The sequence below is a fragment of the Abramis brama genome, assembly GCF_963993115.1.
Source record: "Abramis brama genome assembly, chromosome: 23".
NCBI classification, from domain to species: domain Eukaryota; kingdom Metazoa; phylum Chordata; class Actinopteri; order Cypriniformes; family Leuciscidae; genus Abramis; species Abramis brama.
This window is the reverse complement of record NC_139985.1, coordinates 30468291-30483952: the sequence shown is the minus strand read 5'-3', so window position 1 is coordinate 30483952 and position 15662 is coordinate 30468291. Positions and strand designations below refer to the sequence as shown.

The following is a 15662-nucleotide window of genomic DNA, read 5'->3' as shown; positions in this document are numbered from 1 at the left end:
GGCGGCAGGAACAGGCTCTGACATGGCGGCGGCCATCTTTGCCGAGGTCTCAGGTGGTGTGGCTGATGTGTGTGCTGCCCACACACACAAAATAGCTGTGGCCACTAAGATCAGCACGGCATCTTCCAGAGCTGACTCAGGCACGGCGGCCATCTTGTCCGAAGACACAGGCATGGCAGGCATGACGTGAAGAAGCTCTGGAAGGGCGGTCTCGGCGGCTGCTGGTGATGGTGGTTGTTTTCTGGATCGGGACGCGACGCTCACCAAACACCTGCCGATGGCTTCCTTCCAGTTCAGTCCATCGGTGTTTGGGAGGTTGGTGGCCTGGTGGAAATTGGCCCTGATCCAGAAAAGCAGCTTGAGGGTTTCATCGTCGAGGGGGCTAGTGACGGCTCGACGAACAAAGTTCTCCACAAAGGAGAAAAATTCCGTGCTCTCTTGAGCTATTGCGACCAATACAGCTGTCGTCCATGTGGGCTGGTCCGATCTTCTGTCATGAGTGGTTGCATGAAGGCAGACGGAGACGAGGATATAATTCCAAAACAAAGGTTTATTGGTAATTAAACACAAGACGGCAGAACAGGTAGAAACACACACTGAATATTACTGAGATCAGACAATGACAGACTGAACACACGGAACTTAAATACAAACACAGATGACACTGATTAACAGAACACAGGGATACAGATTATGATTGATTAAACAGGTGATACAGCTGAACTGATAATGACAGTAACCATAGAAACGAAGGAGTGGTGGAAAAAGAACAAAGGAAAACAGGAACCAATCAAAACACAAACTGAAAGTCCAAACAAGCACTGACACGTGACAAGTATATTATTTCTGTAATTAAAAGTGTACTTTAAGTGTTTGCTGTCATAGCAGATGTTTCTCACTCTGGATGACACTGAAAATCAAGATTATCTCAAACTAAAGCCAGACGTTACATGCTTTTGTTTGAATTCAGTGGCGCCTTCATAAACACACTGCATTTGAATATAAATCATCACTGCAAAATCTTGAACAGATTTCTGCATTGTGAAAGCAAACTATGTTGTTTGTGTGGTTTCTGGTGGTTTCTATATGACATAATTTCCTGTTGTTGGATGTTTGCTGTTGACTCTCAGTGTAGGTCAGCTGTGCACAAGAATCCACAATGACTGTTCGACCAAAATGTCTTAAAATTATAGTATATGAGCATAGTTTTTAATCAGATTCAGAACACAAAAGTGAAAAGCAATACTAGATAAATGCATTTAATTTAAGGCATTGCCATTAACAACATACAAATGTATCAACATGCTAACATACATTTCCCATAAAACACACACAGATGATTATTACACACAGAACTCTTTAGTAGTTAATTGCATATTTATCTCCATGGAAATTTGTATTTTGGATGAATTTGTTGACTGTCCTGCAGAGCGAATTTATTTCAAAATCAATGCCCTAGAAGCTGATGAACATAAAAGCAATCTAAGCATACCTTTGATATGAAACAAGGTCTCAGCTTCCAAATCCTAAATACTAAATACTAAATTAAGTCCATAAATGTGTGTTTGTGTGTGTTTTAATGTGTGTGACAGATGAAACGATCATCTCTTCCTGTTTACTACTAGTTACAGCAGCAAATAAACATCAATGGACATCAGAAGGAATGTTGAAAGATACAGAACAACTTCCTGAAATCAATCATGTCTCATAATCCATAAATCAGTGTTTCAACCGCAGAAAGACCTCAATAAAACTGTAGCACTACTCATCTGTCCTGTAGTCAGCTATTAATGATGGGATATTATTCTGAAGAGTTGAGGGTGATGACAGAATTTAAATGTTGAACTATCCCTTTAAAAAAGTGTAATGCTATTTTATCATTTATATCTGCAAAGCAATGCGTGAATGCAGTGATGCTTACTATAGATATGAAGGAAATCACACTATTTTTAGACCAAAACATTCACACCTGAAATCAGCGGATGCCCGAGAACTGAACTAAACTAAACTAAACTAAACTAAGCTAAGCTAAGCTAAGCTAAGCTAAAGCTGCTGCATCACATTCTTAAATGAACACAGTTTGGCAATCAGCAGGATTTATTGCGAACGACCACAACAACTATTGCAAAACATGAGCGTTGCTTCATAATAGAGAGATATAGACACAGTAGCTTCCTTAACTCCTGCACATTTTTATTAAATGTTTACGCTTTGAAAACGTTTTATTACTTGTTAAAAATACCTCATTAAACTACAGCAAGCCAAAATTATGCAGATAAATTGTAACATGCTTAAGATTAATTTAGAAGTGGAAAAGTGGAAAAGGCCCATGCTGCATCTTCCTGATTTCTTTAGGCATTAAAGATCAGTTGAAAATGGCATTTTTGCCCATAAACCCTTTTTTTCAATTCAAAATAAATCACTGAATTGCTTTTTTTTTTGGATAGAAAATCAAATGACCTAAAAGAAACAATGTGTCCTCATATGAAAGCATTACAGTAATATAACATGCTAATAATCCAATGCAATTATGCAAATTATTCTGGGTGGTTGCAGGAGGTTAAAGGCCTTGCTTGTGTTCAGATTTGATCAGCATCAAGCAGCTTCTTTCACACTCAGACTCAGTGGTGCTCTGGGACTTCAGACGTCAGACGTGTGTGTGGTTTGTAGACGTCAGGCGTGTGTGTGGTGGTGGTGGGGGGTGGTGGTGTGGTGGGGGGGTGGGGGTGGGGGTGGTGGGGGTGGTGGGGGTGGTGGTGGTGGTGGGGGTGGTGGGGGTGGTGGGGGTGGGGGTGGTGGTGGTGGGGGTGGTGGGGGTGGTGTGGTGGTGGTGTTGTGGTGGGGGGGGTGGTGGTGGTGGTGGTGGTGGTGGTGGTGTGGTGGGGGGGGGGGGTTGTATGCATCAGGCGTGTTCCTGTGTGGTTTTTGGCCGTTCCTGTGTACCAGTTGCAGGAGCCGTCGCTGTGTCTGATGCAGGCGAACTCATGAAGTGGCTCTGACCATGAGTGAGACCAGTTGTCCCACACACACTCTCTCTTAGAGCTGGGCTGGCTGGGATGACAGGGCTGGTCAGTGCAGCTGGAGATCTGCAGATGCGTTCACAGATTGATATATTACAATACAATATAATATATATTTTCAGTTATGTTTTTGTACACTCAAACCTTCATAAATCAAGTCTATGTCAGGGTATGTTTGGACATAATGAATTGAATTAAATTATCAAATGAATTAGTGAATGAGTTAGTATTCTAGAACTTGTTTATCTGCTCACTCACTTAAAAATGTTGGGTTAAAAATAACCCAACAAGTAACCCAACTCTGGGGTGGTATAGCACCCAAATAACTGGGGGTTATTTTAACCCAATGCATTGGGTTATTACTGGAAATGACCCAACGATTTGAAAAAATTACCCAACATTTTTTGAAAAATATCGTCTCGGTTACGTATGTAACCCTCATTCCCTGAAGGAAGAAACGGAGACGTATGGCGTTATTTTCCTGTCAAATGTCGAGAGCGCATTATTGTAGCGCGAAAGTACATTAATATAATGCGCGAGCGCGAATCTCTCTGCTCGCGCGCGGAATATAATGTGCGCTCGATGGTGTTTTAAGCCCCCAATGGCTCCTTAGAGGCAGCTAGCCCTACCCTCAACCTTAAACCTACCCATCCCCTCGCTGCCTGGAAGGCGCCGTTGGGGACTTAAAACACCAAACACCATAATGTGCCAAGTGCGAATCTCTCTGCTCGCGCGCGGAATATAATGTGCCGAGTGCGAATCTCTCTGCTCGCGCGCGGAATATAATCTACTCTTCTCTTCAATTTCTTTTTTTTACATTTTTTTATTAATGCCAAGGTATCAAAAATATAACTTAGGCTACATAGCAAAAATGTACAAATTACATACAACGGAATAAAGAAAGCAAAGCAGCATATATATACATATAGCCTGTACATATGCTCATAAAAAAATAAAAATAAAAAACAGAACAGAACAGAAAGTTTTATTAACTGTTCGTGGTCAGTCAATAGCCGCGTGTGGTGTCCACTTTAGTCACTACTAGTGTGTTCCCATGATCTTCACTTTAGAATACTGATCCAAATAATTAGTAGTTCCTTTAGAAATATGTAGTAACACTTGATTCATTACTATCCAAAACCTTACAAAAGCCTTACAAAAGTGGTAGTTCACTATTAGCTAATCAATAACTACTATTTTTCATACCTCACTGAAGACTATAAGAACTACTATATACAGGTTAATAAATATTTATAATGCACAATGTTTAATATAAGGTAATGGTAGCCCATTAGTAATGAATCAAGTATTACTACATCATTCTAAAGGAACTACTAATAATTTGGATCAGTATTCTAAAGTGAAAAACATGATAACAACCTAATATTGACTGAAGTCATTGTAAGCTTGTAAGGCTTTTGTAAGGGTTTGGATAGTAATGAATCAAGTGTTACTACATCTTTCTAAAGGAACTACTAATTATTTGGATCAGTATTATAAAGTGAAGATCATGGGAACACACTAGTAATGACTAAAGTGTTACCAAATCCATTGGAAGAAATTGATATTCAAAATCTTACAAAAATCTCAAAAGCTTACAATGACTTCAGTCAATATTAGGTTGTTATCATGTTTTTCACTTTAGAATACTGATCCAAATAATTAGTAGTTCCTTTAGAATGATGTAGTAATACTTGAGTCATTACTAGTGGGTTACCATAAATTATGCATTATTCATGTTAATTATGAACCTGTAGATAGTAGTTCTCTGGGAGGTATGAAAAAATAGTAGTTATTGATTAGCTAATAATGAACTACTACATTCATCTGAGCGCTATTACTTACTAATTTGTTAATCAGAGTTTCTTGTTAGTTAATAGTAGTTACTAGAATGTTAATAATACGTTACTCGTTTGTTCCTGTGTAATTATTCATTAATGAAGGAACAGTATTGTAAAGTGTTACCAAAAAAAAAAAAAAAAAAAAAGAAATTGAAGAGAAGAGTACTTAGGCATGCGCAAACGCACGGGACACAGTCTAAGCACATACACGCTTACTTTAAGCGAAGAGGAGAGATTCGCGATTGCACTGAACACGTTTTAAGTGCAGGCATATTCTCTGAGCGAGCCCAGAGAAAATTCTTACAAGAGCAGCGTGTATCTGAGAGCGCGCGCGAGCGGAGAGATTCGCACTCGGCACATTATATTCCGCGCGCGAGCAGAGAGATTCGCACTCGGCACATTATATTCCGCGCGCGAGCGGAGAGATTCGCACTCGGCACATTATATTCCGCGCGCGAGCAGAGAGATTCGCGCTCGCGCATTATATTAATGTACTTTCGCGCTACAATAATGCGCTCTCGACATTTGACAGGAAAATAACGCCATAGAGACGTAGTCAGACGTACCGACTGATTGGGATCACGCTTAGGGAGCCTGTCATCTTCGAGTATTGATAAAATGAGCCAATGCACACACTGGCGTGCAAGCTTTTAAATACTGAAGTGTAACTAAAAACATCTGTCAGCGAGGCATCCTGTGTACCTGGCTTTTAAAGGGAATAGGAGATGAGACTTTGGTTGGTTTATTTCACGGTACGCCCAAAACATACCCATTACTCATTAAGAGAATAGAGACAACCCTTTTAGACCATGCGCCTGGCACGCCAACCATTTTCCCCGTCGTTAAACTAGTAAAAGTGGATTCGGACATGCCTTAAGTGCACTTGCACCTTGCGCTTTAGACCATGCACTTAGATCGTTAAAATAGGGCCCATGTTGTGCGTTAAAGGTCCCGTATCATGCCCCTTTTCACAAGATGTAAAATAAGTCTCTGATGTCCCCAGAGTGTGTATGTGAAGTTTCAGCTCAAAATATCCAACAGATCATTTTTTACAGCATGTTTAAATTATCATTTTTTGGGGCTCAGAAAAACGCGCTGTTTTAGTGTGTGCCCTTTAAATGCAAATGAGCTGCTGCTGGACGACCCAGGGGGCGGAGCTTCATGAGCTCGCACTCAGTCTCTCAGGACAATCTCATCTCACGGAATGATGATAATATCAGAAACTCTCAGTAACGGTGTTCATTTCGAGTCGGACAATAATGCCTACAGAGTCAGAGTGCTGTATAGAGATGGAACAGGTATAGTTTAGTAGTTTAATTACGGTTATTATAATGTATTTGTCATCTGCTTGTATGTATCCATTATTTATTAATAGCCTACAAGTCTGCTGTTTCGGACCAGGTCCGAATGATGATCAAACATAAACTGATGAGTTTAAAAAAGTTTATTGTACATCACACAAAAGATGAAGCGTCAGTTTTACTTCAGAAAATCACCGTAAGAGCTGAGTAAACACAGTAAGTTATAAGAAGTGCGCAAGTACATAAACGAATTTCGGTAGAGTTGAGGGAGCATTCCTGTGGGCGGAGCTTAGTCAAAAAACGGATCTAGTGACGTCATTAAAGAAGGAAGTAGAGGGATGTAGTCCAAACGGGCCGTTCGATGTAGGCGACTTCTGTTAAATAAAATATCTCGCTTGGCATTGAACTTTGAGCTTTATAATTTTACAGATATTATTTATGCTCTAACAGCAACATTACACACTAACTAAAGTTTGAAACATGGGATCACGAAGAACGGGACCTTTAATATAAAGGCAACATACATTTTGATGGCGGAGGGAGACAGCCCTTGCTCCAACCCATCTTGCAGGAAAGAAAGCACAGAAGTGATCGAACACCTTCGGGGGTCTTCTTGGTTGAGAAGAACACACTCAACGAACAGGTTCTTCTTCAGGTCGTAAGCAAGCCTCACTTTTTTAGAGGGTGCTCTCGCAGAAGTGATGGCATCTACGATCATTTTGAGGTAGATACCTGAACCTCCGTAGCGAGACATGGAATTTCCAGAGGTCTGGCCGCGGGTGCCAACGGTGCCCCATCCCTGAGATGTCTCAGAGGAATGGGTCAGGAAGGGGCTGTCAAGAGGAGCATAAGTTCGGGGGAACTAGGTCCAGTTGGGCCATTAAGGGGCAACTAGGAAGACCTTCTCCTTCTCCTTCCTGACTTAGCACAGTGTTGTGCAAGAAGGCTCACTGGGGAAACGCATCTTTGCGTAGGCCCCAGGGCCAGCTGTGTGCCAGTGTCTCCGTGCCAAGGGTTCTCCGCTCGGTCAGAGAGTAAACAACTGGCAATGGGACGAGTCCGGAGAGGCAAACAGATGTAACTGTGCGGCCCCGAAGTGGTACCGGAACAGCTGGGCCGCCTGGAGATGGAGTCTCCACTCTTCCTGGGCCACAGGCTGTCGTGAGGCCTCATCGGTGGCACAATTGAGCAGGCCGGAAAATTAAGTGGAATGAAGTAACCTCAGAAGCTTCTGACTCCATAGGAGGAGGTGGCGGGTGAGTTGCGACATGCGAGGGAAGCGTAGTGCAACGGTCGCAATGTTGTCTTTACAGACCAATACATGCTTGCTGAGCAGTGGCATTTTTCTGCGCGTACTGGCAAGGTGCACTGCTAGCAACTCGAGGCAGTTGATGCTAATGCAGTCTGAGGCCTGCCCAGACCTCCGTTACTGCATGCCTGTTGTACGTGGCCCCTCAGCCGGTGTTGGTGGACAGTTGATCTAGGGTCGGTTGTCCGGAGAAACAAAAGGTCTGATCACGGGCTGAGGTTTTGGCGGCAGGCCAGGGTGATTGTCACACGGAGCATGCCGCTCTGTCATGGCCACCTCGGGACTTGGCCGTGAAGCCAGTGCTGAAGCGGTCTTCATATGGAGGAAGCAGTTCTATTGCGGCTGCGTCTGCCATATGCCCCAGGAGTCTCTGAAAAGTTTCTCTTTCCCTTGCTCAGTTCTGTATAGCACCGACCGGACACATTCCTCTTGAGAAACGTGTTGGGCCGAGTCCATCTCCATACCGAAAATAGAGATCCTCAGCCCGTGGGCGAGTTTACTCTTTTCCCAGTTGACCCGAAGACCCAACTGGCTGTGGAGCACTCGAAGGGTAGGACTTTGCACTGACTTTGAACCCTCAAACGCAAAAACACAGGCATAGCCTGCGTTGCCGAAGGGTAGAGATCTGAAGTGCGCGTCCTGCCGACCCGTGGAGACAGGTGTGAGAAGGCGTTTGACCGGGTCCTCGAACCGCACCCAGCTGCCGGCTGCCGACACAAGAGGGGGCTGAGGGGTGCAAGGCTTAGGTGGACATCGCCAGACCGATCGCGCAAGCTGCAACGGCCATACCCCGGAGGGCGAGGTCGGTTGCGGAGTGGAGCACACCTATGAACGCACGGTCTGGGCTACCCTCGTGCATGTCCATGAGTGCCTTGGCCTAGTAGACCTGTAGCAACGCCATGGCATGCAGCGGCTTGCCCGGTAAGAACTTTTTTTTTTTTTTTTCTAAAGGCAAATGCACCCGTGTTGCTCTTTCAGGAAATGAATAACTCTCACCAGTGCCGGAGCACACAGGGGAATGATCGCGGCAACACTGACAGCGATGGCGCAGCCTGTATCAGTGAAGCACTCTTTGCCCTCAACCGGCCGTCAGACAAACAAACACAAAAAGGAATGCTGTTAAAACAGCAGTGGAGAGCTCAGAAGGCTCGCGACCACCGCTGCACTCGCGCTGTAGAAACACCTGCACCAGGAGAGACTTCCAGAAGAAGCACCGACACACTCGCTTGTTGAATGAATCAACACTCTTCAGAGACACCGCCATGAGACCGATCGGCTCCGAAGCGAAAGACAAGTGGTGCGTGCATCCACTTCCGTATTTATACCCGCGCTGCGGGGCGGAGCAAATCTGGATGCAAATCTCGCACGCCAATGTGTGCATTGACTCGTTTTATCAATACTCGAAGATGACAGGCTCCCTAAGCGTGATCCCAATCAGTCGAACGTGACCGAACTGAACAACTGAACCCAACATAATGATCCAACTATGGGGTTGTATAGCACCTTCCCAACTGTGGGTTATTTTAACCCAATGCATTGGGTTATTACTAGAAATTACCCAACGATTAAAAAATGACCCAACATTTTAGGAAAAATAACACAACACAATGACCCAATATGTGTAACCCAACAGTTGGGTTAAAAAATAACCCAACGTTTTTAATTGTTTGTTTGGGTCATGAATTTTAAGGGTCAGACTTTTGTTTTTGTAATCAGGCTCTCAAAAATTATATAAAAACTTGGATTTAGATTATCGGCCAATATATCGGTATCGGACAAAATATTGATATTGGTGCATCCCATTACGACAACTCAGTTCACCCAGTTTTGTATCATACAAAACATAAAACCAATATCAATATTTTGTCCGATACCGATATATTGGCCGATAATCTAAATCCAAGTTTTTATATAATTTTTGAGAGCCTGTTTACAAAAACAAAAGTCTGACCCTTAAAATTCATGACCCAAACAAACAATTATAATGATGTTCTCAATATAATTTTATGTAGCCTTTGTGACAGACTTGTGTTGCACTTTACTGTATTTTCCTTTTTCAAAGTGATTTGAATCATATTTCATGCAACATCTGAAGTGTTTCAGCTGAAGGAAATAATACATTATTTAATATATCGGCCAAATTTTTTTAATTGGGCTGATAACGATAACATAAAAAATTAACATATATCGGCCGATACTGATATGGTGGCCGATATTTCAGCCTCTCTAAATAAACGTGTTCTTACCTGGCAGTCACAGCCCATCTGATATCTGTATTGGATGTTGTTTTTATGCATTAAGGAGAGACTTTCCCAGCGCGTAATGAGATCGCACATTGTAATGAAGAGTCTGTCATACATGTCCACATATCCTAAGAGACAGAAAACATATTGTTTATTTCATTTTTGTTTTAGATTCCCTGAGGTCCACTCATGATGTTAGTCAGTATTTCCTAATTCCTGTTAAATTAGTGAAGAATCCCCCTAAAAAAAACTCTTTAATGTGGATCTCTCTGAACTCGATTTAGTTTCGCAGTGTCATATAGCTGGAGCGGCCTGACATATAAACAAGTCATAAAACACATTAAAAAAAACAGGGAACATGTCATGCAGCAGACGGCAAGCCACATATAGCGGAGTCTGGGGTCATTGAGCAGTAAATAAATGCTCTGCTTGAGCTAGTGATTCATTTAAATGATTTGAAAAGATACTTTAAATGTGAAATTAAAACCGCCAGTAGGTGGCAACACGTCACTGTTAATGAGTGAGTCATTGAATTTCAACCGATTCATTCAAACAGCTGATTCATTCAGGACTGAAGCATTTGACTGTCTTAAGTGAGTCATTGAATCATTCATTCAACCGATTCGTTTATTCATGCAGCGCTGTGTGTGCTCAGAGATGCAAAACAGTCCTGTTGTTTTAGTTTGGAACTATTTTCGATGACGAAATAGAGCAAAAACAGGCGATAATGTGTCTAAAATGTAAGTCGCTTAATATTAACTTGTCTATTGAAATGTTATATAAAATCAATATCATATTGTACTAATGCCGATTTTAAGGGAAAACGGCACTCTTTGTGTGATATTGATTTACAGTTTTAAATTATATAAATATAAAAGACATCTAAATGGGAGATTATTTAGTTCACTTGTCACTGAGTTTATGATATTAAATCACTTATCTTACTCAGTAAATTACCTGTTGCTCGACATGTTACAAGTTCAATCGCTCTTCTCTCAGACACAGCAGCAGGAAAACATAGTGGGCGTGGCCAACCTGTCACTTCGATCCAGGGTGACCAATAGAAAAGGGCCTTTCATACTGGTCGATAGAGACCGCCCACTGAGACACGGCTTCATTTGCAAGCAAAACTTTTCAACTTGCAAGATAAAAATTTAGACCCGCAAAAAAAGATAGCAGAAAAAAGAGCAAATTTTGTACGTTTGTGATGAAAAAGTGTTCGAAATGCACAAAGAAAAATAAATGTTTTCATAGATTTACAAGCATTGCAAATCACTTTGTTATCAACTTCTTTATTTTTGAGCCTTAAAAAGACTTTTTTGCAATCTTTTATTTTTTTTATTACAAAATAATTAGTTTTACTCTCAAACACAGTACGTTTGATTGAACAAAAAAGACACAAAGGAAACTCCATAGTTTTGTTTTAAAGAAGATACTCAGCAGATTATTGCTGATGTGAAAGCACTTAAAAAAATGAAAGTTTGAAAAAGTTTTGGAAGTTTGAATTTACTGTAAATCAAATGTACTGTACTAAACATTTTTTTTATTTTATATAAATATATATTTTACAAAATATGATTTATTATAAAATTACTATCAAATTAAAACCACATATCTAACCAAGTTGTGTTCCAAATTTGAAGTTTATATCACAAAAATGTATGTTCCTATGAGATTTTGTTGAGGCGATGTACCAAAAATAGCCACCGGGTGTCACCCACATTCCATTGATTGATTTGACGCAATCTCTTGTAACAAATTAATAAATTTCTGCTGAAATATCACTTCTATCACAAAATAGTCCACAAAATATGGAACCTTGAGACTCAGACCTTTCCAACAATATGGGTTGTGTCAAGATTAGAAAAGTTTAGATTATAAAGTAGTTAAAATAATTTTGTAATATGAAACCTGACTCCGCCCACTAGGGGAGGAGCCTGCTAAAATAATTTAAAGTACCATTTACATAGTAAGGCAACATCCAATCTCAAAATGGTTTTCACAGGATAAATTTCTGAATTCGTAAGCTTTCGAATGATATCTAATTTACACTCACCTAAAGGATTATTAGGAACACCTGTTCAATTTCTCATTAATGCAATTATCTAATCAACCAATCACATGGCAGTTGCATTTAGGGGTGTGGTCCTGGTCAAGACAATCTCCAAACTGAATGTCAGCATGGGAAAGAAAGGTGATTTAAGCAATTTTGAGCGTGGCATGGTTGTTGGTGCTAGACGGGCCGGTCTGAGTATTTCACAATCTGCTCAGTTACTGGGATTTTCATGCACAACCATTTCTAGGGTTTACAAAGAATGGTGTGAAAAGGGAAAAACATCCAGTATGCGGCAGTCCTGTGGGCGAAAATGCCTTGTTGATGCTAGAGGTCAGAGGAGAATGGGCCGACTGATTTAAGCTGATAGAAGAGCAACTTTGACTGAAATAACCACTCGTTACAACCGAGGTATGCAGCAAAGCATTTGTGAAGCCACAACACGCACAACCTTGAGGCGGATGGGCTACAACAGCAGAAGACCCCACCGGGTACCACTCATCTCCACTACAAATAGGAAAAAGAGGCTACAATTTGCACGAGCTCACCAAAATTGGACAGTTGAAGACTGGAAAAATGTTGCCTGGTCTGATGAGTCTCGATTTCTGTTGAGACATTCAGATGGTAGAGTCAGAATTTGGCGTAAACAGAATGAGAACATGGATCCATCATGCCTTGTTACCACTGTGCAGGCTGGTGGTGGTGGTGTAATGGTGTGGGGGATGTTTTCTTGGCACACTTTAGGCCCCTTAGTGCCAATTGGGCATCGTTTAAATGCCACGGCCTACCTGAGCATTGTTTCTGACCATGTCCATCCCTTTATGACCACCATGTACCCATCCTCTGATGGCTACTTCCAGCAGGATAATGCACCATGTCACAAAGCTCGAATCATTTCAAATTGGTTTCTTGAACATGACAATGAGTTCACTGTACTAAAATGGCCCCCACAGTCACCAGATCTCAACCCAATAGAGCATCTTTGGGATGTGGTGGAACGGGAGCTTCGTGCCCTGGATGTGCATCCCACAAATCTCCATCAACTGCAAGATGCTATCCTATCAATATGGGCCAACATTTCTAAAGAATGCTTTCAGCACCTTGTTGAATCAATGCCATGTAGAATTAAGGCAGTTCTGAAGGCGAAAGGGGGTCAAACACAGTATTAGTATGGTGTTCCTAATAATCCTTTAGATGAGTGTATAATGATTACTAAAATATGTATTACACGAAAAAAAGGCAATAAAAAAAGTGTGCCAATTGACAGTTAAGGGGTTAAAACAACAATCATGATATTATCTGTGCCATCTAGAGTTTCACGACTGAACTTTGTATTTACCTGAAAGCAGATACTGGCCATAACCCAGTCCGATACCACACATTGAAGACATCTCACTTGTAACGACATGCTGGATTTGCTTTATTCTGTCAGAAGAACCTTTGAACACCTGCAAAACCATGATTTTGTAAAACCATTGTTGGTATTGTATAGCAGTGTATTGTGTTTTGGGTCTGCAGATCCATTTTTTTTTTAATTATTATATTTAAAATAGAATCTCTAGTGACGAACGCTACAGAAACACGGTTCGTGAAGCTTCGAATCCTTTGTTTCGAACCAGTGATTCCTCGGAGCGTGTATCAAACCGCCAAAGTCGTTTCGACTAAAGGTTTCGAAGCTTCACGAACCGTGTTTCCAGCGTATGCCACACGTTCATGTATATGTGTCAACAAGAACCCTAAAGAGACTGTAACTCTCCCTTTAAATCATGGACTATTCTGGGGTGTGTTCCCCGTACAACGCCGTAACTTTTATTTCCAGATTCAATCATAGGCTCGTTCTTACACTAGAGCTCGTTCACACATGCGCACTCTTCAACAACGACGCTTAAATCTCTTGACAAACTAAAAGACGTAAATGACATTTGTATGTATTATAAATAAAACATATAGATTGTACTGAATGTCAGCTTGATTATTTTGCTCAAGATAAGGATTTATTGAGTTCATGTCATGCAAACTCTTCTTCTAACCACAGGTCGAGATCTAGAGCTGTCGAACGATGGTTTCGGGAAACACCGACTCGTTGAACTGCTGATAACGACGAAACTTGCGACTGTAGTTGGCTAACGATGCTTTCGGGAAACACACTCCAGATTTGGACATCAGGCCAATCTGTCCCAGGAAAAGCATGCTATATCAGATCATTATAATTCCCAGCAGAACGTTTATATGATCGTCAATACTTTAGCTCACCTTCATCACTTTGATGTCATATTGAACTTCTCCCATACCGTCTCCATTTCTCTCTCTGGGTATGATCTTCTCCCCAGTTACCACAGCTCGAATCACTAATGGGAAAATAATCAGTTGTTATATATTGTGTGAGGCTGAACACATTAAAATAAATATTTCAGGCGGCGTCGTAAAAGAGTTCAGAATGTAGTTGTGTCATAGAAGGGAATCACCTGTGTCTTACAGAACTGATTCTCTTATTGATTCTTAAATGTCCTTTAATACCTTAGAAAATCAATTACTAAACATAGTCCAGCTAGATGTACCTAAAACATACTGTAGCTGAAAAGGTTACGGTGGGAATCGGATACTTAAGGTCAGGAATCGAATACTTGATATAAAATTAAAATTTAAATTCCATTTATTGATTCCTGCGTGTGCATTTTAGGGTGTGTTCACACTTCGGTTCGCTTGGCTCTTTTGGACCCGAAAAGAAAATGATACATTTAGTACTGGTTCACGCATTCACACTGTCATTTTTAACACCGAACCTAAAGATACGAAGCAAAAAGAAATGGTTGTTATATGGCATATATTTTTGTGACGGAACTTACCGAACATCTAAAACGATGCTGCATTCACATCTATTCAAATGAAGCGCTCTAACAGAGAAATCGCACCTGCCAAGAGTCAACTGAAAAACTCATGCCGGTCATTCCATGCCTGATTATCCAAGAACAAGGACTGGAATGCCAAAGCAACTCTGACGCACGGAAACAGGGATCCAAACTCTTTCTCTCTCGGAAACACAACATTTAAACCACAAAGACTCTTAATGAATACCTTTGTCTTGTTTTTCAAAAAAAAATATCTGAATCTAAATCTGTTTTACAAACTGTTATCTGTGCATAATGTGCGTGATGATAACAGGCATTTAATTTGAATGCAAATGTTTATGGAATATCATACTGTAATGGTGAAATGTCCTTGATAGATATCTGATTTGTCACAACATTTGAACGGGAAAATTATGAACAAATAGTGCATTAGCAGTGCTGGGTAGATTACTTACACATTATAGTCCATTATAGAATACAAAATTGCATGCTGAAACCTGTAGTTTGTAACGTAATCTGTTACGTTACACATTTTCTGACTACTTTTTGATTAGTTTCAGATTACGTCTGACTTTATGTTTAGCCTTAACTTGTTTATCACATTGATCTGAATAGGATATCCTGGTACTATACAAAAATACAAAGAGAAAAAAAAATTATTGAAAATTTGTCATCAACAAAATTACGTCAAACTGGGGTTTGTGAAGGAACTGCAGTGGGTTTGTAAGTTAATGAAAAGGTTTATTAATAGTTAATAAAAATGTAAAATTTCAAGGTAAAAATAAAAAAGATGAGATATTGTATTTGCTATGCCCTGTGGCCTCTGACTTGTGAGATTCTACAAAACTGGAAGACTTTCTGAACATACATAAGCAATACACTGACAAATTAGTGAGATTCATAAAAAAATGTGAATAATTTACTGCCATTTTGTGAATATTTAGTATTCAATAAAATGCATATTTACAAGTATATATATTTTTTGGTAACAGTTTACAATAAGGTTCATTAGTTAAAATTAGTTAACTACACTGTAAAAAATTAAA

General features: G+C 40.6%; 2 protein-coding genes across 3 annotated transcripts in view; one reads left to right on the top strand and one right to left on the bottom strand.

Annotated features, from left to right (window-relative positions):
- Positions 1-15662, top strand: part of LOC311074337 (synapsin-2-like) — a 51708-nt gene that overhangs the window by 4293 nt on the left and 31753 nt on the right. The window lies entirely within an intron of this gene.
- LOC311073978 (metalloproteinase inhibitor 2-like) overlaps positions 1244-15662 on the bottom strand; it is a 15609-nt gene continuing 1190 nt past the window's right edge. Inside the window, exons 2-5 of the mRNA XM_084100139.1 lie at positions 14021-14115; positions 13107-13215; positions 9718-9842; positions 1244-3086 (exon numbers count right to left, since the gene is read on the bottom strand). Of these exons, the coding sequence (XP_083956265.1) occupies positions 2622-3086; positions 9718-9842; positions 13107-13215; positions 14021-14115 (794 nt within the window). The 3' untranslated portion in view covers positions 1244-2621. The remainder of the gene's footprint in view (positions 3087-9717; positions 9843-13106; positions 13216-14020; positions 14116-15662) is intronic.